The sequence below is a fragment of the Sardina pilchardus genome, chromosome 24, assembly GCF_963854185.1.
Source record: "Sardina pilchardus chromosome 24, fSarPil1.1, whole genome shotgun sequence".
In the NCBI taxonomy this organism is placed as follows: Eukaryota; Metazoa; Chordata; class Actinopteri; order Clupeiformes; family Clupeidae; genus Sardina; species Sardina pilchardus.
In genome coordinates this window covers 27,488,113-27,509,600 of record NC_085017.1, presented here as the reverse complement: position 1 = coordinate 27,509,600, position 21,488 = coordinate 27,488,113, and the positions used below count along the sequence as shown (strand labels likewise).

Here is a 21,488-nt window from a genome sequence, read left to right as displayed (position 1 = left end):
GTGTCATTTAGCTAGTTAGGTAGCAGTAGGCTAAGACAAATAGCAATCTTTCAAAGTTAACGTTCATCAGAATCTTGGGATATGCCAGCTTGACAACGGGAGATTAGAACTAACGACTGGCTTTTGGCCATAGCAACCATCCATTTAGAACTAGTAACCGCAGTTTGAGAAATTAGCTGAAATGTGTCTGGGAAAAGTAGTTCTACAAACAATACAGTTCTAGCGATTAAAACGTTTAAATTAGCACCGTAAACGAACACAACCCAAGTGGCAACAGTGGAATAAGCGGGATAATGGACTTCACGCCGTGCGGTTATTCAAAGTTAATGCACTTTTCTAGACGGAACGTCCCTCCGCTTCGCGTCGGGCCGTATCACCGTCTAGAACGTGCATTAACTTTGAATAACCGCACGGCGTGTCGTCCATTATCCCGTACTTCTTTGAGTGTCGTCAGAAAGCCTCTGCCTATCCACGATATTCCGCAGCCCAACAATGGGTGTCGCCATGACACCGAGACGGTTTTCTATTTCCGGCGAAGCTACATTGTATCTGTTTTAACGTGACGGTTTACGGTGCTTAACATATCATAACGCATATAAAAGGCAACTTTTCTATTTTATATCGGTTATATGTGATGCAGTATATACATGCTGAGGGCAGAATTGTCAACATTTCGAAAGAAATCTAAGTTGAGGCATAATCTAGTTTGCTATGGAGAACGCACATGTTAACAGAATGAACGGAAGTTGAAAACAGTATCGTAACCATCGCAACGATACATATTTCCGGGTTAAGGAAAGAGGTGGATACCCTCCTCACTCACATAACAGCCAACAACAATGGCACTGTGATGAGATCCATGTGATTGTGTCTTGGTCAACAATAGCTATATCATAAGTGAAGTGGAGAACTTACCTTACAGCATTAGGCTACAGTCAGGTTTCACCAAACAAACCAAGAGACCTGCAAAGGCCTTGGTCAATGATATTCGCAAAAAGAACAATTTGGCTGATCATGATATGTCTGTCAAAAGAAGATTTTTTATTCATGGTCATGGCCTGCTGAGGATGCAGTGAAGGCTGTGAGGTCAGAGTTCAGACTCATGCTTTACAAAGATATGATTGGATAAAAACCCATCTCTCCTAACCTCTTACTTGTTGTGTTGGCTAATGGCCACTTGAATATATTGAAAAGCGATTGGGAAAACCAATAGACAATAGTTGAACAATTAACTAGTGTGAGTGCCTTATTGTTTCTTCCTCATGAAAATGGTTAGGTCTTCTGAGAAGACCTCGATGGCGTTTTTCTGCGATTATACAGTATGCTGTGCTACTCAGAGATATGCTGCTTCAGGGCGTTCATTTCTGACAAGGGGACATGTTTTGGGATGGTGGGTGCTCATGATGTAAATCAGTCATTGACATACACAAGACTCTATTTAGTGGTTTATGAGTTAGTTGTAATCTCCAAGTGAGACTTAGCCTGGCAAGCCAAACTATACATATTTTTTGCCGCTAGGGTGCGTCTAGATTTCTAGGCTAAGTGAGACTGTATGGAGGGTGAGAAGTCAGAGAATTCCATAAATTGGTGAAGGCCTCTGGCTTCTAGTTGGCACCCTCTGGTGGTCTTGACTATACATTGCCTTACATGCAGCTTCTACATTATACTCAACCCTTTTTTCCTCACAATGATGTGTGTTTTCTAAACATTGTTTTAAGTGAAAACACTGACTACATTAATAGTTTATTGGCTGTCCAAGGTAAGTCTTATCGTTTGATGGTAAATACATTTCTTTAGAAAAAGCTCATACTCACAATTCAATTGGCCAGCCAACTGTGAACCAAACCTGGTGAAACAATCCTGAACAGAAGATGACTAGCATAGCACTTATAATTTGTCATGAGGGTGGGTGTGATTGGTTATGTTGACAACATGGTTGATACTCAAGGGATGCGCTGTTGACTGAAAGAGTAAGACAGACACCCATGCAAACTATACCAACATTTTAATAAAGCTCAGCATTTTCAACATTCACTTTGTTTGTTTTTAAATAAACAAAAATATCTCTATATACAAAAACACAATCTCAAAAAGTGTTAGTCAAGTGCCAAGCTTCTCTGTCAATGTTGAAACACCTAAGAAATAAGAAAGTAAATAAATGGAGACGATATCATCACATGACCACACATTTCATGTAACTTTTGACTGACATGTTGGTGGTACTGTACCTTTGACAGCTACAGGATGATGGGGGAGAAGTCACAGTGGAACGGCATGTCAGAGTGTGTGTGAATCTGTATGTCAGAGTGTGTGTGACTGTGCATGTCAGAGTGTGTGTGACTGTGCATGTCAGAGTGTGTGTGCGTGTCGGACTCTTTCCTGCTGGGCACGGTCTGCGAGGGCCCTGGCTGGGTCCCCATGGTTACGGAGTTGAGAGGGTTGCTATCTTTGGTCAGAGGGGTGTGGAGTGGGAAGAGTGTGTTTGCGTGAGTGTGTGTGTGTGTGTGAGGGAGGGGTGAGCTGATGTAGTGGGATTGAGGCTGCAGGTGAAGGGAGACGCGTCCAGGCCCCTGAAACGTCCCAGGCTGGGGTGGGGCCTGCTCACTGGAGCACAGACGTGACTGCACTGGTACACACACACACACACACACACACACACACAGGGAAACAGGCACAGGCACAACACAACAACAAATTACAATGGGTAGTAATTTCTCAACAAAACTTCCTTTCAACAAGACTGTGCTTGAGGCAGTTTGGGGGGGGGGGGGGGTACTACTGGTAAACCAGAGCCATAGATAGAGAGAGTTGCGACACTCTTTGATGTTGCCGCCACGATCAACAGTTCCAAAAAAACCTGTGCTGAATGGCTGAATCGCAGGAGGGTGGGATGTACTTCTGATGCTGGAAGCTGTAATCAATTAACTCATTGACTACTGACCAAGAGATTGGCTGTAAACAGTTCCAAAAGCCCCATAACGAGGAAATAGCCTGGAAAAAGCGCTGCCATTTTTTCCTATGGAGGTCTATGGGAGTGTCGCCACTCTGTTTTATCTACCGCTCTGTGGTAAACTACACAGTCTTGACATCTTAAATGCCACATGATTAGATAGATAGATAGATAGATAGAGATAGATAGATAGATAGATAGATAGATAGATAGATAGATAGATAGATAGATAGATAGATAGATAGATATACTTTATTGATCCCTAAGGGGAAATTCAAGTGTTTTCATGTTTCTCTGGGAATTTTTTCAAAATCCTAAAACTTGGTTACTCTTTGGTCACTGCCATGTGGGTGTATATTTACCCTGATGCATCTGATTATTCTGTTGACAGCAGGCAGGCACCAGACTGTTGGTCGATGGCAGGCCGTATGTCATGTGGGTAGGAGTGTGGGTGTGGCCTGCGTGGGGCGGGCCATTGTTGATGTACGCGGGATTCATGTAGGGGAGATTGGAGAGATACTGCTGATTGAGTGTGTTTGTGTTGTGTTGCATGGGCTGCGTGTTAGTGTGTGCTTTTGATGGATAGTGCATTGTGTTTGACATGGGCACAAACACAACATGGTGCTGGGGGTCCATCTTCAATGTGGACAGGTCAGTGTAATTGCTCCTACAACCCAACAAACAACAACCATGAGACAATGAAACACAAACACTGTATAAAAACTGCACAAACTAGTGTAACTCGCATAACACATGTAAAGAGAAGAAGACATCCAAGACATTATGTTTTCCCTACTGGGGATTAAAAAAAAGACCTTAAATGTGTTGGTCTCACCAGGTGTCAACAGTAGGCAGGTTGACTATATGCTGATTAGGGTCGAGAGAGAGAGACAGAGAAGCTCTGCGCAGTGGAGGGGGACTGTGCATGGGGAGAGGGCCTCCTTCCTGGGATACATACACCTGTCCAACGCATGCTAAGGAGAAACACAAACACCCAAATGGAAAAAAGTTCGCACACTTGAAATCCTTCTTTTTTACTTTTATTTTCTCTAGCACAGAAAAACGTTTCGACCGTGTGGTCTTCTTCAGATTCCTAGGAATCTGAAGGAATCTGAAGGAATCCTAGGAATCTGAAGAAGACCACACGGTCGAAACGTTTTTCTGTGCTAGAGAAAATAAAAGTAAAAAAGAAGGATTTCAAGTGTGCGAACTTTTTTCCATTTTTATGATTTACCCTTGTTCTGCACCTTGACCTGGGATGTGCACATACTTTTCCACAATAACAAACACAAACACCCACCCTTCAATTTGATTTAAATGGTCTTGTTCAATAAACACGTTAGACTGACATGGGCCTTACCTGCTGGGCTGCTCAAGCTACCAATGAGGGAGCTGTAGGGTGGGAGGGTCTGTGTGTGTGGGGGGGGCTGGGGGAGCACTGGCGGAACAGTGCCGGAAAAGTACGACGTTCTGGAGGCACACACAAATGCACACGTTAGGCACACGCCAAGTCATCGATGTGACCGGTCCGGTTCATGCCACTGATGCTCTACTGTAATTTCCTGACTATTAGCCGCAGCTCATGCATTGATTTGGCTAAATTTCTGCAGCTATGAGGTTAATATACGGCGGCAGTTGATATGGTACTAACATGGTTTTGTTTCTTTTAACTTGCATTGAACACTGTCCTGCGGCTTATACACAATGCGGCTAATACACAGGAAATTACATTATGTTAGTAAAGTGATCTAAGCACTAAGCAGCACCAAAACTCACGTAATTAACTGTACTTTTATATGAACAATTTTGCTTCTCATTTTAATACACTCCCTGACACAAGAGATATTGCATCATAGGAACCTCCTGGTCAAATCAAGGAAACATAAAAAAAATGTTCAAACAAAAGAATTTAACCATTAATGTGTTGAAGTGTGATAGAAAACCCTACTGATATTTCTGCAGATATATGTGTGTGTGAGTGCGTGCGTGCGTGCGTGCGTGCGTGCGTGCGTGCGTGTATCAGAGACAGACCTCTGGGTGGTTTTGTGTGTCTTTAGTGGTCCCTTCCCTGTTTTCCGCCATTTAGCGCGGCGATTCTGAAACCACACCTGGAAGAACAGGATATAAGGAATATGTCCTATTAAACACAATTCAAACGTCTGTGAGCATATGTGTGAGTTCCTGCCGTCTGGTACACTTTAGGTACCAGAAAAGTTGAAAAAGTAGAAGGTAAAATAAAACATCACTAACCATGATCCTTTGGGGTGTGACTCCAACAGATGCAGCAATCTCCCTTCTCCGATCTCCATCAGGATAGTGATCATCCTGAAACAAACGCTCCAACTCCTGCAGCTGATCTACCCACAAGCAAGCCAAGAACACACAAGCACACACATCCTAGCACATACAGTATATACCGATGGCCATCATACATTACACGAGGGCCTATTCGATCTAGTGCATTCATTTAAAACTCAACTCTTTCACAAGTACCAAGCACTATTTGAGAATGCACCCAGCTTACCTTTAGACAAAAAAAAAAACACAGTTACACTTCAGTGAAAGTCATAGAGTCATCCTTGAGTCGTGGATCTGTCTGAGGTTTCTTCCTACAGTATATGTATCTCCAATTCTAGGGAGTTTTTCCTTGCCCCTGTTGCTCATGGGCTCTCTTTGAAGGTTTAACACTCTGTAAAGCGCCATGAGACATGTGTAATGTTTTGGCGCTCTATAAATAAAATCGATTTGAATTGAATTGAATAGAGAACATACAACATGGCACACAGAGACTTATGGTCTAGCTGATAATGATGGTGCCCGCCTCATCTTCACACCCGCCCACCTAGTTTCGCATAGTTTCACAGCTTTAAATCGTATCTATTCTCAACATTGCAACCACTTCCTGTTAGGGACAAGTGAAGCGAATTAAAAAAAAATGACAAATTCAGCCAGGTTATTTCTCTATGAGGAAGATGGTAGTTTGTAAGGGCACTCACTCAATCCAGCTGTCGTCAACTTCAGACTGTAATGCTTTTGCTAATCTATCTAGCTCGCAAGAATAGCTCCATGCATTTTCAATGAACAAATATCACCACATGATTTCACTTTCACCAAGTGCAGCCCACAGACTGTGCTTTATCTCAAGACGTAATGACGATACTGCAATGTCAAGAGAAAGCCACACTCGGGCACACTCACCTGCTGAGTACAGCGTCCGTGTCTTCTTCTTGGGCGCAGGTGCCAGTATGGCGTGGTCAACGGGAGGCGCGTGTGCCTGTGTGCCCAGGGGAAGCACTGGGGGGGCGTGGCCAGTGAAGCGTGTGTACTGGCGCGTGGTGTACACCTGCGTCAGCTGCACCTCCACCGGGGGCAGCAACGTGCTCACCTCCAGCGTTTGGGAGTTGAGGATGCCCGTCTGGTGCTTCCCCAAAGCAAGTGCCTCCGGCTGGCCATCGGGAGGTTGGAGGGGCTGTGAGACATGTCTGAATGCCAGGCCTGCACTCAGGACGCTTTGCTCTAGGGACTGCTCACACACAGACAGGACACCACCTAGGGTCACGTCAGCCTTCGCTCTCTCCTCATCTTCAGTCCCAACCTTTCCTCTCTCCTCAGTGTCTGTCTCCTCACTCATCTTCCTCTCCATCTCTCCTCTGCTCAAACACTTCTCCTCTCTTTCTTCCTTTACCTCTGTCTGTTCTGACTCTTCTACCTGATTGATTTCCTCTTGCTTCACCATTTGCACCTCTGGCGTTTCCTCATGCTTCTTCTGTATGTTTTCCTCTGTATCTTCACTCATGTTTTTTGTGGTCATTCTCCCACTCATATTCTCCCCATCCCCTGCTTTTCCCATCTCTGGTGTCAGGGTGTTGCTATGCTGTGCATAATCGTTCTCATTTTCCTCCTCATCGTCTTCTCTCTCTTCATCTGCCTCCTGCTTTCTTTGGTAATAGTCTCCTTCTTCATCACAGATCAGGAATGGACTGCCTAAAGGCAACAGGGAAATCAGCAACATAAACTGACCAACAGCAGCTAGCTAGGCCTATCATTATTCTCCATCTGTAGAACCCTAGCCAACATTTATGGAGCTTATGGGGCCAGGCTGCTATGGCACATTGGTAGTCATCCCTGTCCACGCCCAACCAACACCTGTTATTTTTCACCATTTTGTTGCCATTTGTTGTTGAGAATAGGCTATGTTATTCATGGGTTTCATAAGGTCCATTTCCACAGGTGTACAATCAAACACCTAGATGATGAATGCAAACTGCATGGTGCTTGATTAATGCACCTGTGCAAAGGGACCTGATGAAACCCATGAATGTTATGCAGCATGAGCTATGCCACATTAAATGCTTCTGCCCTGATCATGGAATCACCACGCTGTGACACTGATTGTGTGGCAGCCAGGTGCTACCAATTAGGGTTGACAGTGGAAACAATGGGCACATTCATACGTTAGGGTAGGCTATGCAAAAACGCAGTTTAGGACTACTGTTTGTGAAACCATTTCCCCCCCAATACTTTGACCGAGTTCAGAAATAATTGGCCTATGCTTTTTTCCCTACGTGTAGGCTACACGACGTTTCAACCTCAACGTGTTAGCCTACCAATTATTACACTATTTGGATAATCTGATTAATTAAACTAAATAGGCCTACAAATATATGTATATTTGCTACATTCAATGAAAATGGATTGAGAAGTTGCATTTAGTTACAGTGTGTAGCCTATAGGCTATACTGAGCGAGTTTTTGAGTCCACGTTCAATACGTTTTGTAAAAATAATAATACGTTTTAAAAATAATAATAATATTTCTTTTAAAAAGCCTAAAACTCTAGTAAACCTTCAGGCCGGTGAAGTACAAGATTTGGTTCCCCAAAATTCGTGTTTACCCTAGGGTCTTTCTGCAGAAGCAGCATAGTGTGCCCAATGTTCAATGATTGTTTCTAATTCTTAAATAACCTACAATTACACAATTCGCTATGGCAATCAACTACCAAGCAATGACTACGACTGTAACATATCACTATACCAAAACTTTCTATGCTGTTTGTAGCGCTCTATATCAGTTTCCAACTTCAACGTTTCCACTTAGCCCAATAATGCAATTAGCTTCATGCAAGTAATTTGGTCATTAAAACGTTAATTCATTTACCGAAGTCGTGCATGGACATTTCCTCCTCCAACAGTCCTCATGAGCAGTAGGCTAAACTAGCAATCAAGTTCTGCACACTTTGGTACTTTGCTCTCAGTCTGCGAAGACCTGAGACCATTAGCTTGATTGGACATCATTTACGGTGGTAGTCCATTCCATTATCACGTGACACAAATCCACCTGCTATTCTAATCGCACGCCAAATCGGGGTCGGAAGCCTAGGGCAGGGGTAGGCAATCTGCGGCCAAGGCCACATGCGGCCCTTTAGTGGCTCCCTGACTTTCTCTAAAAATGGAAGTTATGAAAATGTTCTAACAATTAGTTGTTAAACTTCAAGCTGTCTATACACAATAACAGTTAGTGGAAATATTACTGTACAATACAACATACATGCAGTATATTATGAGGCTAATAAAGAAATATATGTTTAAACTGTCTTTTAAACATTCTGTGGGCCCAGACAGATTTAATTGTATTTCTGTTAAAAAAAAATGTCCCTTTTAAGACTAGGTTGCTGACCCCTGGCCTAGGGCTAGGCATTACATTTGATGTAGGCCAGACTTGTATGCACCAACTGCAAGATAAAATCTGCAGTCTGCAATCTGCAACACTATTATGGGGACGATCAAACAATGAGGTGCACTTTTTAAAATGTTGCTTCATAATGGCGTGCAACGTTTTGCGTCCTACATGCAGGTGACTGGTGCCTTGATACACTTCTAACCGGACAGGACAGCCTCAGGACAGTGGCTGGGTGTCTCAGGACAGGACAGTTTTTGCTGCTACTCCCTCTCTCGCGTTTTATATGCGGCAATGTACGTCCATCTGATTGTTAAATCTGATGGAATAGATAGATAGCCAAATAGATGTGCCAGTCATGTTTGCCAAATTGTTTATTAGGCCTAGTTTGCAGGCTTTGTTTTTAAAAGAAAATGAGAAATTATAGTGGCCTTGTTATTATGGTCTGAGTAATTCCAACAACCTCCTACAAGATGCAAGGTTTACCACCTACTCTGGGTTAACTTACCAATGTTTGTCACTGAAGCACATACTTGGAATACCCCCCAGACTAACTCCTGTGTGATGCATTCATCAGCATGGACTGGCAATGCCAACCACCATATCAGCTCTAGCCTATCTTCTCCTTTGCACCCATTGTGGAGCAATTTAGTATTGCTGTTAAAACCTTCATGAACTATTATTATTCATGAACATGAAGTCAATGTATGCACTATATTGCCAAAAGCATTTGCTCACCTGCCTTGACTCAGATATGAACTTCAGTTACATCACAGCGCTTCTGAAAGGATGGTCAAAAAGTCAGAGCACTTTTGGCAATATTGGCCTGTCTTTGTTGAATGGTTTGGTCTAATGGTTATGGCTATGCTTTAGCAGACGCCTTTGTCCAAAGCGACATACAAACAAAAACAATAATCAAATAATCAAAGTTGGTCAGACTATGAGAATAGCGATATAAACAATAAACAATCAACACAAGCAAATCCTCTGTGGCCCTGAGGGTCAAGATGGCTTCATTAAATAACAAGAACAACAACATCAACAACAATTGTATCAATTATTATTATTTATCACGATTATTATTAATAATAATAACAATATTATTATTATTATTATTATTATAACTGTTCGGGTTGCATAATTCCTCTCCTATTAGGCTACTCTCCACTGGCCAGAATTAAATGTTCTATCACTAGCCATTGACTGGCTCTGCTCCCTGATCAAATTGTACAACCGCCCACTGCGGTCTTCTGATGTCTGTTTTGTCGACCTAAACACTGGGTCAAATTAGACAGTTTTCATCAGGTTCCATGTTGGTGGAATGAGTTGCCCAGTACTTTTCCGACTGTAAATTTTCATGGCTTTCTGACTCTGGAAATGACGTAGTTGCATCTGGTCTCCATCCACCAATGATATCACACTGCGCCTAATTCGAATCCTTAGCTATCGCTAGCTAGCTAGCCAGCCATCAACGCGAATCGAAGGAGGTGAAGGGCCTGTTGTTTATTTTATTCACAATCTCACAAATTGAGTAGCTGTGCAGTGACCAGATATAATCTATCGATTGTACAACAAAGCGGTAAGTTGTGTAAAAAAAGAATACAATTGTTTGCGTTTCTGTCTTCTGTGGGAATCAGCTCGATGTTTGGTAGCCAACGACGTAACGCGAATGTCTTGATGACATTCGGGATCTTAGGTCTGCTAGCGTTAGCTGTTTACGACTATAGCCCTTTTTAAACAGCTATATTATTAACCTTAATCAGCCAGGAATACGCCATACGAACTAGCAACGAAATCATCAACACCATAATAACATAAGTAGTTAGCGGTAATAGCAAATACCGAGGCTATATGACTAACATGTTGATGTTGCCATGTTATGCTAGCCGGTTAACGTTAACGTTAGTCAGGCTGCAACAGCTAACATTACTAGTTGTCTGCTCAACTAGCCATATATTTAACTGATCTTTCGAAAACCACAAGTCCTCTAAATGTGCTTAATGAAGTGTTAACTTCATGTGTTTACTACTGCCATGTCCCAGCGTGGATCAGTTCATGTATTATTCACAACATGTTATCATTACTTAATGCATCGAGGTAGTTGTGATTGTGAGATTGGGAACAACTGTTTTGTTGATGTTTTGTTGTACTTCAGGTCCCTCGCTGGTTGGGCACGATCATGGCACGGGAGCGGGCGACGCAGCCCCAGAAAAAGTCTTTCCAGCAGAGTCTGGATGACATCAAAGAGAAGATGAAGGAGAAGAGGAACAAACGCCTTGAAAGCGCGTGCGCGGTTAAAAGAGGGAAGACAAAAACCAAAACAAATAGTGAGCTACAAATCCTCGAATTCACAAGCTCACATATTATTACCATATGGTCTTCATATTAACTGATATGGAGTGATTGTGGATATAATCAAAACGTCACTTCCTAATGATGTACCTGTGTGTGCCTGTGCTTCAGGTCAGGTGAAGCCCTTTGTGCTGAAGAGTGTGCAGGTGAACAACAAAGCACTGGCTCTTGCACTTCAGGCTGAGAGAGAGAAAGTGCGACAAGCCCAGGGAGTCATACTGCAGCTGAAAAGAGAAAGGCAGGCCCTCTTCTTTCATCTGTTATTACTGAAACGGACTGCCTTAACCACGCAGGTCAGTACACATCATTTGCATGTAATAGTAACTTTGATTATTGATTGATCTGGATGATTTCTTCGACCACTGATTGTTAATACCGGTAGTGGACTTTCTCCTTTGCTACAGAGTTCCACCCCTGAGCCACGACAACGACTGGATTCTTCTTCCAGGTCAGCACATTGCAGTGTTTGTACAGGATAGTTCATAAAAATAATAAAAAAAAGCAAGCAGTAGAACCTGAGATGTGAAAAAAGGTGTTTCAACATAGCCATACTTTGTGTGTTGCAGTGGCCTGTCAGGTTCTAAGAAAGGACTAGGAGGTGATGAGTATCCTGACAAAATGGCTGCACAACCAGTTGAGGCTGTCAGCACGGGTGAGTGGAATAAAACATCCTAACAGCAAGCTTCACTTCAGAACACTCACATTCCATTGAACTAAGCTTGAAATGGACTGTAGGCCAGTGTAACTGAATCTAAATCTGACCAGTATCTAGCTGATTTTTGCAGGACAAGGAATATAATACAAGAACTTGTGTGTGTTTCCCCTTCAAGGCGGTCACTGTCATGATGAAATATCACCACAGTTACCAGCAACAGTTGGAACAAGGCGTCGACGTAAAGCTGATGGACGGAGGTCAGAATGTATTGACCCATCCAATACACCCCTTGCTGCTACAGAGGACCAGGAATCTCGGCTGGTTGAAACTCGAGAGGACGTAGAAGAAGAAGCTGGACTTCATGACTGCAGTGAGATGATGGAAACTTGTTTTGAACCAAGTAATGTACAGACTAAGGTGCACCACGCCCCTGAGCCACCCAAAAAGAGAGGGCGACCCCCCAAACAGGCAACTCAAAAACAGGCAGCTCCCAAACAGACGGCTCCCAAACCGGCAGCTCGCAAACAGGCAGCTCCTAAACCGACATCTCAGCTCTCTACCGAGGGGAACCAACCCCAAACCCCCCAGGTCCCTGATCCCCCGTGCCCGGTTAGAGGGAGGCTGTTACAGACAGTCCCACACGCCCGTAGGGTGGTCGCCGCTCCACTGAAAAGGCCGTGGGAGAACAGCCGACCTCGTGCGCGCTCCAAGAGCCGGGATCGTGCAGGTGTACGTGCCACACAGCCTCAGAAACACCAAGCCCCCAATCCCAACTCCTCCCTGAATATGAACGACACATTTGACTTTGACTGTGAGGAAGCAGTGCACATGACCCCTTTTAGAGCGGGCCCAAAGGCAGATCAGCGCTCGACTGAAACCGCTCAGGATCCACCTCGAGAGGACACTCCGAAGACTAACAGCTCGTTGTCTGAGGATGATGAGGAAGATGATAGCTTGTACGTTCCTAACAGCAGAACATGCCGGAAGCAGGAGGTCCACAGTCCCCCCAGACGGGCACGTTCAAAGAGAAGGGCTGCACTCCAGGGTGCTAAACAAGGAAAGATTGGCCGCCGTCGCTCCTCGGACATCAAGCCCCAACACCAGACAGGTAAGAAATGTATTAAGTGCTCTTGAAGGGCATGGTAATACTAAACTGGAGGAGTTACAACCGCATGTCAGACCACTTTTGTCAGTTTGATTTTTGGGGGGTAGCAGTCTAGGTATTACTGTTCTGGTCATTCTTTAAGAAATCCATTTATGTTCTAGAGAGGGATTCCAGAAGGACAGAAGCGATCACTGATGACCGGACGGAATCCTCTGACAAAGACGGGCGAGTCTCAGAATCCTTTGGCACAGGAATTGAGCCTCTGCCTTCTCCTGGCACAGAATTACCGCCCGATTCCCCAGTGTTTGTTTACTCTGAGAATCTTGACCTGTCCGAGTACAGCAAAGACACTGATACAGGTATGTGTAGTTCCTACTACTTGGACACTTCCGGCTCTTGATTTCAGTATGCAGATATGCAAACATTACACCTTCAGCTTACCTTACACCGACAAGATTTGGGAAAGATTCTAGTCTTTTAACTAATGCCCCTCATTCAAGCTTTACCCAAAAGACTACAATCTTTCAAGAATCTTTCCCAAATCTTGTCAGTGTAAGGTAGGCTTTAGGTGTGCTAAACATCACTGCTTATCTTTTTGTATGTTTTCAGCAGTCCTGGAAGGACAAGGGCTGAGGTCTCCAGTGTGTTCTGATACGGAAGAGGACCTTTTGTTGATTGAGGATCCGTTATGTGGACTGACAAGCCGAAGCAAGTCTATGGGGCTGCCTCGAGAAAAACCCTTACTGAAATTCAGGAGATGTGCAGGCAAGGATCGTTTGTTCTTATCAATATTCGTATGGTTAAATCAGGGTTCCCACAGTCTTGGAAAACCTGGAAAAGTCACAGCATTATAAAATGTGAATGCATAGTGAGGGAGCACCTGCTATACCTTCAGAGCACCAGTGGGTCGAGAAGAACTACTGGTTGAAAACTCTTGGTTGAAATGCAGTGCAGTTGAATGATTCATCATCGCTACTCGGCTACATTAATCAACTTTCTATGTCAAGTTATTATAACAATTGATTATTTGCTCATGTCACATTTATTTATCTATTTATTTATTAATTCATTCATTCATTTATTCATTCATTCGTATTTGTTCCTACAATTTGATTGTTAAATGTGGTGAGCGGTGTTGGTTGTTACAGCATGTCTTCTGTGTTTCTGCAGGTGGAACAGTGGTACGGTCAGCGGTCGGCGTAGCTCTGACTGACATGACCAATCTCTCCCCAGCGGCCCGACGAGCCCTCCCCTCTGTTCAGAGCCACCCGCTCCCTGGCCACTCCCCCATCATCCGTAAACGCAGATGCACTGTTGCTGTTGATTACAAGGAGCCTTCAATTAGCAAGTAAGTTTCACAATTATATACTCTACATTCATTTACTAGTGATCTGTACATGGATATAATTTAAAGATTCACGGTCAAGGCTTACTCTGATTAAAGAATTATAAATTGCTAGAAAAAAACATCTCTCTCTAGGGTAAAGACATTCCATTGCTATCTCCTTTCAATTGGTATGTTACATTGGACCACCATAACTTAACATGGCTGAACTTCAGTTTAGTCAAGACCTTGACACCCGCACTCCAAATAGTGTCATAAATCAGTGGATACACATAGCCTAGCTAGCGCCAGCACTTCTCAATGAGACGTGGACTGGGAACCAAGCGTTCATTTCCTCGTATTTTAAAAAATGCCCAGATCCGTTTATTGGATCCGCCATGAGCTCATCATCGTCTGGCTTCCCCCCCCCTGTTCTGTGATTGGTCCCCTATCTGAGGCAAAAATGAGGGCCGTAGTTTCCAGGCTGCCCTAGCAGCGTGAATCAAATCGCGCGAAAGGCAGCATGGGAACACCCAGGCTAGGATACACATTGACATTGGGTGCCTCATGTTAAAAGACGAATGAGAGGCACCCATAGACAGTAGATTAAAGGAATAGTTCGGAGTTTTGGACATAAGACCTAATTTCCAACTTACTCGGGGTGATATAGGTTGGTGGAGACCATTTTCAGTGATTTTCTGCCCTTCCTTAAGTTGCAGCGTTCATCTCGTGCTAATTTGGTGCCGAGATAACGTAAGTCAACGGTAACATCCAGCCTGCCACTGAAAACACTCCACAGAACACCCGAAACAAATAAATGATAACGTCAGACTATCGATGCACATGTCTGTGTTGATAGAACAATGTTATAAATAAAACTAACCTTGCATCGCATTGCTATAGCCTACTTTGTTCCCTGTATGGCAGTAGCGGATTGATATTGAGAAACTAGTCCCTCAAAATGTAATAAATCATTGAGTTGCAAGGTTAGTTTTATTTTAAAAATGATTCTATCAACACGGACATGTATATGGATAGTCTGACATTTTAACTTGTTTCAGGTGTGCTGTGGAGTGAGTAAGACTGTTTTGGATGTTACTGTTGAAATGTGTTAGCTCAGAACAAGCGTTAGCAAAGGGGAACGCTGCAACTTAAGGAAGGGGTTAAACGCGATTAAAAACTGTCCCCACCGACCTATATCACCTCGGCAAAGTTGGAAATGAGGTCCTATGTCCAAAATTCTGAACTATTCCTTTAAGCAGAGACTGTGTAACAACTGCAGTGCAGAAGCAGTGTCACTGATCTAGGTTTGGCATTTACAGGCACTAACTTCCTCCTACACATAATTGGGGTAATTTTGTAATGGTCACCAAACTGTAATAGGAAGTTGAAGTTGTTATGCTGACCCTAGCTCTCCTTTTTCACCTCTTCTTTACAGGAAGCTGAGACGTGGTGATAAGTTCACAGACACAAAGTTTCTCCGCTCCCCCATTTTCAAACAAAGACCTCGCAGCTCTCTCAAGAGGATGTCCAGTCTTGGGAAATATAATGAATCATTTGTCGGATGCCATTGACTGTCTTTCTGTGTAGATGCATTCTTAAGCGTTTGCTCGTCCCGTCTTATTATCTCTGTCCTATCATTATCTCTGTCCTTTTGAAGAAAACCATGATTCATTTTAATTTCATTTTACCTTGTATGATATCATAACATGATCATTAAAGTTTGATAGAAACATCAGATTAGAGGTCACTTGTGAAGTTATTTTATTATGCCTCTTGTCTTTTATGTATAAGTAAGTGTATATATAAGTTTTTGATCCTGTGAGGGAAATTTGGTCTCTGCATTTATCCCAATTCATTAATTAAAATGTCACCACTCTGCCCTCTATGATTTGGATTGTGTCTTTGATTTGAAAGTCTTAATATCTCTGCGTTCAACATTTGTTGAAAGAGTATCATTGAGCTCCTTGAATGTGTGGAGTTGACTTCAGTCATTTGATATTTTTATTTTATTTTATCATGTACATTATTAAACTGCATGGTGTGCCATGTTTGTGCCACTTGCCAAATTTACAGTAAATGAGCTAGTGTGTGTGTGTTCCTGATATCATGGCTAATTTTAAAATCCTATTTGTTCAGTTTCAATGAATTATTTCAATAAATCACCTACAGTGGTAGTCACTTTAAGGGGGAAAATGATCAAATAGGAACAGATGCGTTAACGGATCGTGGAGAGGAAAATAAAGCAGAGGGTGTCACAGTAAAACCGTACTGAGGAACTCTTGCGTTTGCTGTAACATTAACGGAAACAGATCAAACCAAATTAACAAAAATATGACCAATAATAATCGATAATTTCAAGATGTAACCGATGATGCCATACCACACATCACTTTAGATTGAGTTAGTGCAGAGTGTACAAAGCACTGCTGTCGTGCCTACGCTACAGCACTGCCACTGGTTGCACACTGCGCAAACTCTATTTTCAAGCGGAAGGAGTATCTGGGCTGAACGGAAGCGGGTTCTTTCTTTCTGATCTCGGACTGCAGACATGGTAGGCATTCGACATTTTACGGCGAAAACTTATGTTGTTTTATTGAAATTGTAGTATGTTATTGTTCTTCTATAGAGCATAAAGTTAATGTATATCCCCATACACCGGTGAAATGGTACAATTGGTGGTAAAATAACCAAATAGTTGGTCTATTTGTGGAAAGTTGTTGGAAGTACTGTATGCTTCCCGAAACGTGGTCGTGTAGCCTGCTAGCCATTCACTGCCATTTGCTGCCATAGCCATTTGCTAGCCTCTCTGTTGAGCTATGCGGCCTCTTGTTATGGCATAATTGGGTGTGTGAACTTAATTAAAATAGATTTTAAAACGGATCAAGACTAGTTGTGGATGTATCACTCATGACAATGTTGAAAATTAAGGCAGTCTTATTGAATTGGCTGATGTTAGCATTAGCCAACTACAGACGCTAACTTAACGCCGACGTTGACATAAGCTAACGTGGAACATGATATTTTTAAAGCTTTTAACGTTACTCACTGCTGAATTCACTTAATCAGTTAATGTGCTCGATGAGAAGATTTGTGTACCTTTCACAGATGTTATGTAACTGAGAAGTGAGATTCATAGATCCTGTGCGCATGAGTCTAACATTGCGTGTGTTGATGTTGTTGTGAGATGGTTAAAAGATCATGTTCGAGATTTGAATTTAAGTTGGCAATAGGACTCAACATGCCATCATTCCGTGTAACGTTAGACAGTGCCAAGTGTTTCCTGTTGCTTGTATCATTTCTGACTCAAGACTGTATCCCCCAGGTGTTCAAGCGCTACGTTGAGATCGGCCGCGTCGCCTACGTTGCCTTCGGGCCCCATGAGGGTAAACTGGTGGCTATCGTGGATGTCATTGACCAGAACAGGGTAAGTAAAGCTAAGTATTTGAATAGGAAACCTTGAGTCAAAATGTGTTGACCTAAGTCCTAAGATGTGATTGTGACTGCATTTGTGTCTTTGACAGGCCCTTGTAGATGGTCCATGCACTGGTGTGAAGAGGCAGTCCATGCCATTCAAGTGTATGCAGCTGACAGACTATGTCATCAAAGTCCCACACAGGTGAGCGTCTTGAACAGGAGTACACTCAGCAGAGACTTTTACTCCAGGCTCAACACATCACTTATATTGTTTTTAACATACCAATTTTGGAGTGCTTTGTCTGAATGTGTAGAAGGTATAACCAGTAACCACCCACCAATATTAAAGTGACTTCCCCTTCGGGGCTAGTTAAACTGTTAAATAGCACATTTTGTCAACTACTTGGCTTTTCAGTAACACACACAAGGTAAATTTGGAGTTTGGTTTGTGAATTCTATACACAAAAAACAAACAAACAAGTAAGCAAGCAGCGCAGTCTCCCTCGCATGCATCTTAGTTCCATACTCAAAGCTGTATTGTACAGGTTTTATTTTTTATTTTATAGTGCACGTGATGTGCAAGTCTCGTATAGTCCAATCCATATCAAAAATCTGTTTGGATTAGGTGTGCAACTCTTCCTAGCAGTTGATGTATGCTCATATTTTGTGGGTTGGATTTGCTATATTATACTATTAATAGTTTGTGTGTGTGTGTATACACACACACACACACACACACACACACATTAAGTTGATCATCAGTAACGTTTGTATAGCCCATCCTACATGCAGTGGCATTTTAGAGCAGTTTGTCTGTTTGGCACTCAATTGTGTTATGGTGTGTTTCAGCGCTCGCCAGAAGCACGTGAGGACAGCCTGGGAGAAGGCAGAGGTCGCCAAGAAGTGGGCTGAGAGCAGCTGGGCCAAGAAGATTGAGGCCAGACAAAAGGTAATGAGCCCACTGACTATGGCCGGGTTTCCCAGATTCGTTAAGAAGCTCTTAAGTGCTAAGAACTTCTAAAGCCTACCTTACACTGATAAGATTTGGGAAAGATTCTTGAAAGATTGTAGTCTTCTAACTAATGCCCCTCTTTCAAGCTTTACTCAAAAGACTACAATCTTTCAAAAATCTTTCCCAAATCTTGTCAGTGTAAGGTAGGCTTTAGGTGCGCTCTAAGAATGTTCTAAGAATGCTCCTAAGAAGTTCATAGCACTTAAGAGCTTCTTAATGAATCTGAGAAACCAACCTTTGTCTGGTTGGAAAAGACTCGGGGTCTCCTCACTGGAATGTTGCTCTGTCCTTGTCGTCACTCTGTTTATGGGTGGTAGGATATAAAGGACATTATGAATACCATTGGCCGATTGGCTTGTGCTATTATAGTAACAGCTATGACTGTTTCTAAAATTAATTCTTGTTGATTTGTTGTTTTGCCCTCACTCTAAATTGCATCTACGACTAACATTTTAATCTGATGCACACATTTTGATTAAAACTTGCCCCTAGACTTGGCCACAGCAATGCACATAATAGTTGTGAAAAGATCAATTGATGCTTGGCTTGTTATGAATTAAATCTTTGATCTTAAAGTTCCCAGCAAGTGTCAATGTTTGCATTGTTTGGAGGCATGTTAACATTTCCTTATCTGGGAATACTGTTTTGGGTTGTAATGCTGCATGGTTGACTGAGGGGAAGTATATCTGATTATTTGCTCATGTGTGTCTCAACAGAGGGCCAAGATGACCGACTTCGACCGCTTTAAGGTTATGAAGGCAAAGAAAATGGTGTGTACAAGTGAACTGTTCAACAATATAATCCATTATCCATCCATATTGTAACAACAAAATGAAAGGCTGACTCAAAACTAAGGGGAGCACCTTGGACTAAGGACTTTAGAAATGTTGTTGCTGACTGAAATACCTGAAGTCGTATGTTGTGAACCTGGCATAAGACTAGTAACAATTTGCAAGCTTTTATGAAGATGCAGCAGCAAAACACTTTTTTCCAAAAGTTCAATTTGTGTGCAAGCTATGAAAACTCTTCAGTTAGAATTACACTGAATGCATTACAATTAGATTAGGCAGTCAATATGTTTGACTGATTTGAGTTGATCAATCTCCCTTTTTTTTCGCTGCCTCTTTGGACCTTTTATGGCACTTTCTGTGATATACACATTGACATTTGTGCTTTTTTTGTGTTTGCAGAGGAACAAGATCATCAAGGTTGAAGTCAGGAAGCTTCAGAAGGCTGCATCTAAGAAGCAGTGAGCATTTCCAACGTTAATAAAAAAAGACTTAAATGTTTCTCTGTCTTTTGTGTCTTTGTTTTCAGAACTTGTATATGGACAGTAGATGTACAGTTATTTGTCTTGACTTGAAATAAATCCTTGCACCTTTTTTAAAATAAAGGTATAGAGGCCACAATGCCCTTACCATGGGTTCAAGTGCCCACGGGGATTCAGGTTAGAATCTGACCAGCAATCATTTCCTGATTACACCCCTCTCTCCCACATATGACACTTTTTTTGTCCTATTCAATTAAAGGCAAAAAGTTCAGGTATATTTTAAAACAAACAGAAATGATCATATTTCCAGGAAACATTTGTAGTTTCATCCAGTATGCTTGCATAGAAAATGCAAGTATTTATTACATTTCCATATTTATGGAGCTCTTACAACTTTATAGGAACTGAACGTTAGGAACCTGTAGACCTCTGTAGTATGCCTGGAAAAGGAACCAAAGCTACCCATTTGATCAAATCAGGATCTGGGTGTTAAGCTAACTATGGCAAGTTAGCTCTGGGGTAGCAAAACTCCCAAGTTTGCTGTATTACTGTACCAAAGGTCGCAGTATCCACTCAAGGGCAGAGGACAAAAGCGTAAAATAAAACATTGCATTTCTGATTTCTTCATCTCTGTTAGTTTAACACGGGAGATGATAAATCTCCTTAAATGGGCGAAGATGGTAGGGTTTTTTTTTAGGTGAACTTCAGAGGTCTGTTATTGTGCAGTTTTACCATAGATGTAGATCCTGTCAAAGACAAAAGGCAGTCACATTCAAAATCTCAACCCGAGAGGGGAGAATGTAATATGTACTGTAGGAAATGTTGCATCTGCTCACCAAATTCAGTCTCTTGCTGCAGATGAACAAGCAGATAATACACAGTAGCAGACCAGGAGAAAAAAACAGCAAGTAATAATTTGCTCCTATGAGTGTGGAAGCTAAAACTACAGAACTTACAGAACACCATGGCATGACTATAATCTGCAAGTGTGCAAATTTAAGTAAATGAAGTTTGACATTTCAGGGAAATGTTGATCTCGCAGGATCTTGTCCAGTTCCTCAATCCACTCCCAACTGGGTCAGCATATTGTGGGACTGGCCGAATGAAAGTCAGATATATTTCGTTTAGAATGTCACAAGGCCTAATCTTTTGGCAATACTGAGGTATGTCCCTAGGCTGGGTGAACCCTGCCTGAACTTCCGGCGAATTTGGATTTCGCCCAGCAGCTCAGGCTGGAAACCTGCACATCTATCTTCTCTGTTCCCTGTCAGGACCTTTGGCTCCAATCAGAAATGTGCTTATCCAAAAGACGCACTGGATCGTTGGTCTGATTGGTTGAAGGACTATCCAAGTGTACAGAGTCATTTGAACAATGCCCATTGATCACGCCTCTTGTGCTGTAGAAACAAAGCGCAGCCTCCCCATACTAATGTTCAATCTTACAAGAGTGAGCCTAGTATGGTGATAACCAGACTAGTATGTCCCCTTAGTCTAGACCTTTAGAGCATGTGTTAACAAACATGGGCGTCCCATGACACTAAAGCTGTCAGACCTCGAAGAAGTAAAGGCTGAAACTATACTGCATTGTCCAGTAGGGGGCAGTAAGGATATTGTCTTCCCTCTACATCCATATCTGCGGTGTCGGATTTTGCCCGGCAGCTCAGGCTGGAAACCTGCACATCTATCTCCCCTGCTTCCTGTCCATAACCAATTGGGTCCAATCACAAA

The 21,488-nt window shown here is 42.5% G+C and overlaps 3 protein-coding genes across 4 annotated transcripts; 2 read left to right on the top strand and 1 right to left on the bottom strand.

The window, feature by feature from the left end:
* Positions 1 to 2,015: 2,015 nt before the first annotated feature.
* LOC134072915 (uncharacterized) lies at positions 2,016 to 8,209 on the bottom strand. Its single transcript, XM_062529798.1, has 9 exons — positions 8,107 to 8,209; positions 6,149 to 6,934; positions 5,201 to 5,307; positions 4,982 to 5,058; positions 4,311 to 4,420; positions 3,786 to 3,924; positions 3,313 to 3,617; positions 2,229 to 2,626; positions 2,016 to 2,135 (listed from the first exon to the last, which is right to left on the bottom strand). The coding sequence occupies exons 1-8, from the start codon at positions 8,123 to 8,125 to the stop codon at positions 2,238 to 2,240; spliced, it is 1,932 nt and encodes a 643-aa protein (XP_062385782.1). The 5' UTR covers positions 8,126 to 8,209; the 3' UTR covers positions 2,016 to 2,135; positions 2,229 to 2,237.
* Positions 8,210 to 10,080: 1,871 nt separating this feature from the next.
* On the top strand, positions 10,081 to 15,799 carry sgo1 (shugoshin 1). 2 transcript variants are annotated; one of them, XM_062529193.1, is made up of 10 exons: positions 10,081 to 10,204; positions 10,781 to 10,952; positions 11,089 to 11,270; positions 11,382 to 11,425; positions 11,544 to 11,629; positions 11,808 to 12,740; positions 12,899 to 13,096; positions 13,350 to 13,502; positions 13,908 to 14,085; positions 15,500 to 15,799. In XM_062529193.1, exons 2-10 carry the CDS (start codon positions 10,805 to 10,807, stop codon positions 15,633 to 15,635), a joined length of 2,058 nt encoding a protein of 685 aa, XP_062385177.1. In that variant the 5' UTR covers positions 10,081 to 10,204; positions 10,781 to 10,804; the 3' UTR covers positions 15,636 to 15,799. The 2 variants fall into 2 exon arrangements, with proteins under 2 accessions (XP_062385177.1, XP_062385176.1); XM_062529192.1 differs by having other exon boundaries at positions 13,347 to 13,502.
* A 700-nt stretch (positions 15,800 to 16,499) lies between these two features.
* On the top strand, positions 16,500 to 19,779 carry rpl14 (ribosomal protein L14). Its single transcript, XM_062529191.1, has 6 exons — positions 16,500 to 16,615; positions 17,387 to 17,488; positions 17,586 to 17,680; positions 18,328 to 18,427; positions 19,207 to 19,260; positions 19,681 to 19,779. The coding sequence occupies exons 1-6, from the start codon at positions 16,613 to 16,615 to the stop codon at positions 19,741 to 19,743; spliced, it is 417 nt and encodes a 138-aa protein (XP_062385175.1). The 5' UTR covers positions 16,500 to 16,612; the 3' UTR covers positions 19,744 to 19,779.
* Positions 19,780 to 21,488: the final 1,709 nt, after the last annotated feature.

Coding starts and splice junctions, on each gene's coding strand:
- rpl14 (XM_062529191.1), top strand. Junction 17,489..17,585: donor ATGTCATTGACCAGAACAGG/GTAAGTAAAGCT, acceptor TGTCTTTGACAG/GCCCTTGTAGATGGTCCATG. Junction 19,261..19,680: donor TTATGAAGGCAAAGAAAATG/GTGTGTACAAGT, acceptor TTGTGTTTGCAG/AGGAACAAGATCATCAAGGT.
- sgo1 (XM_062529192.1), top strand. CDS start 10,805: ATGGCACGGGAGCGGGCGACGCAGCCCCAGAAAAAGTCTTTCCAGCAG. Junction 12,741..12,898: donor CAAGCCCCAACACCAGACAG/GTAAGAAATGTA, acceptor TTTATGTTCTAG/AGAGGGATTCCAGAAGGACA. Junction 13,503..13,907: donor GAAATTCAGGAGATGTGCAG/GCAAGGATCGTT, acceptor GTGTTTCTGCAG/GTGGAACAGTGGTACGGTCA.
- LOC134072915 (XM_062529798.1), bottom strand. Junction 5,059..5,200: donor TCACACCCCAAAGGATCATG/GTTAGTGATGTT, acceptor CTGTTCTTCCAG/GTGTGGTTTCAGAATCGCCG. Junction 3,925..4,310: donor TAGCTTGAGCAGCCCAGCAG/GTAAGGCCCATG, acceptor GTTTCTCCTTAG/CATGCGTTGGACAGGTGTAT.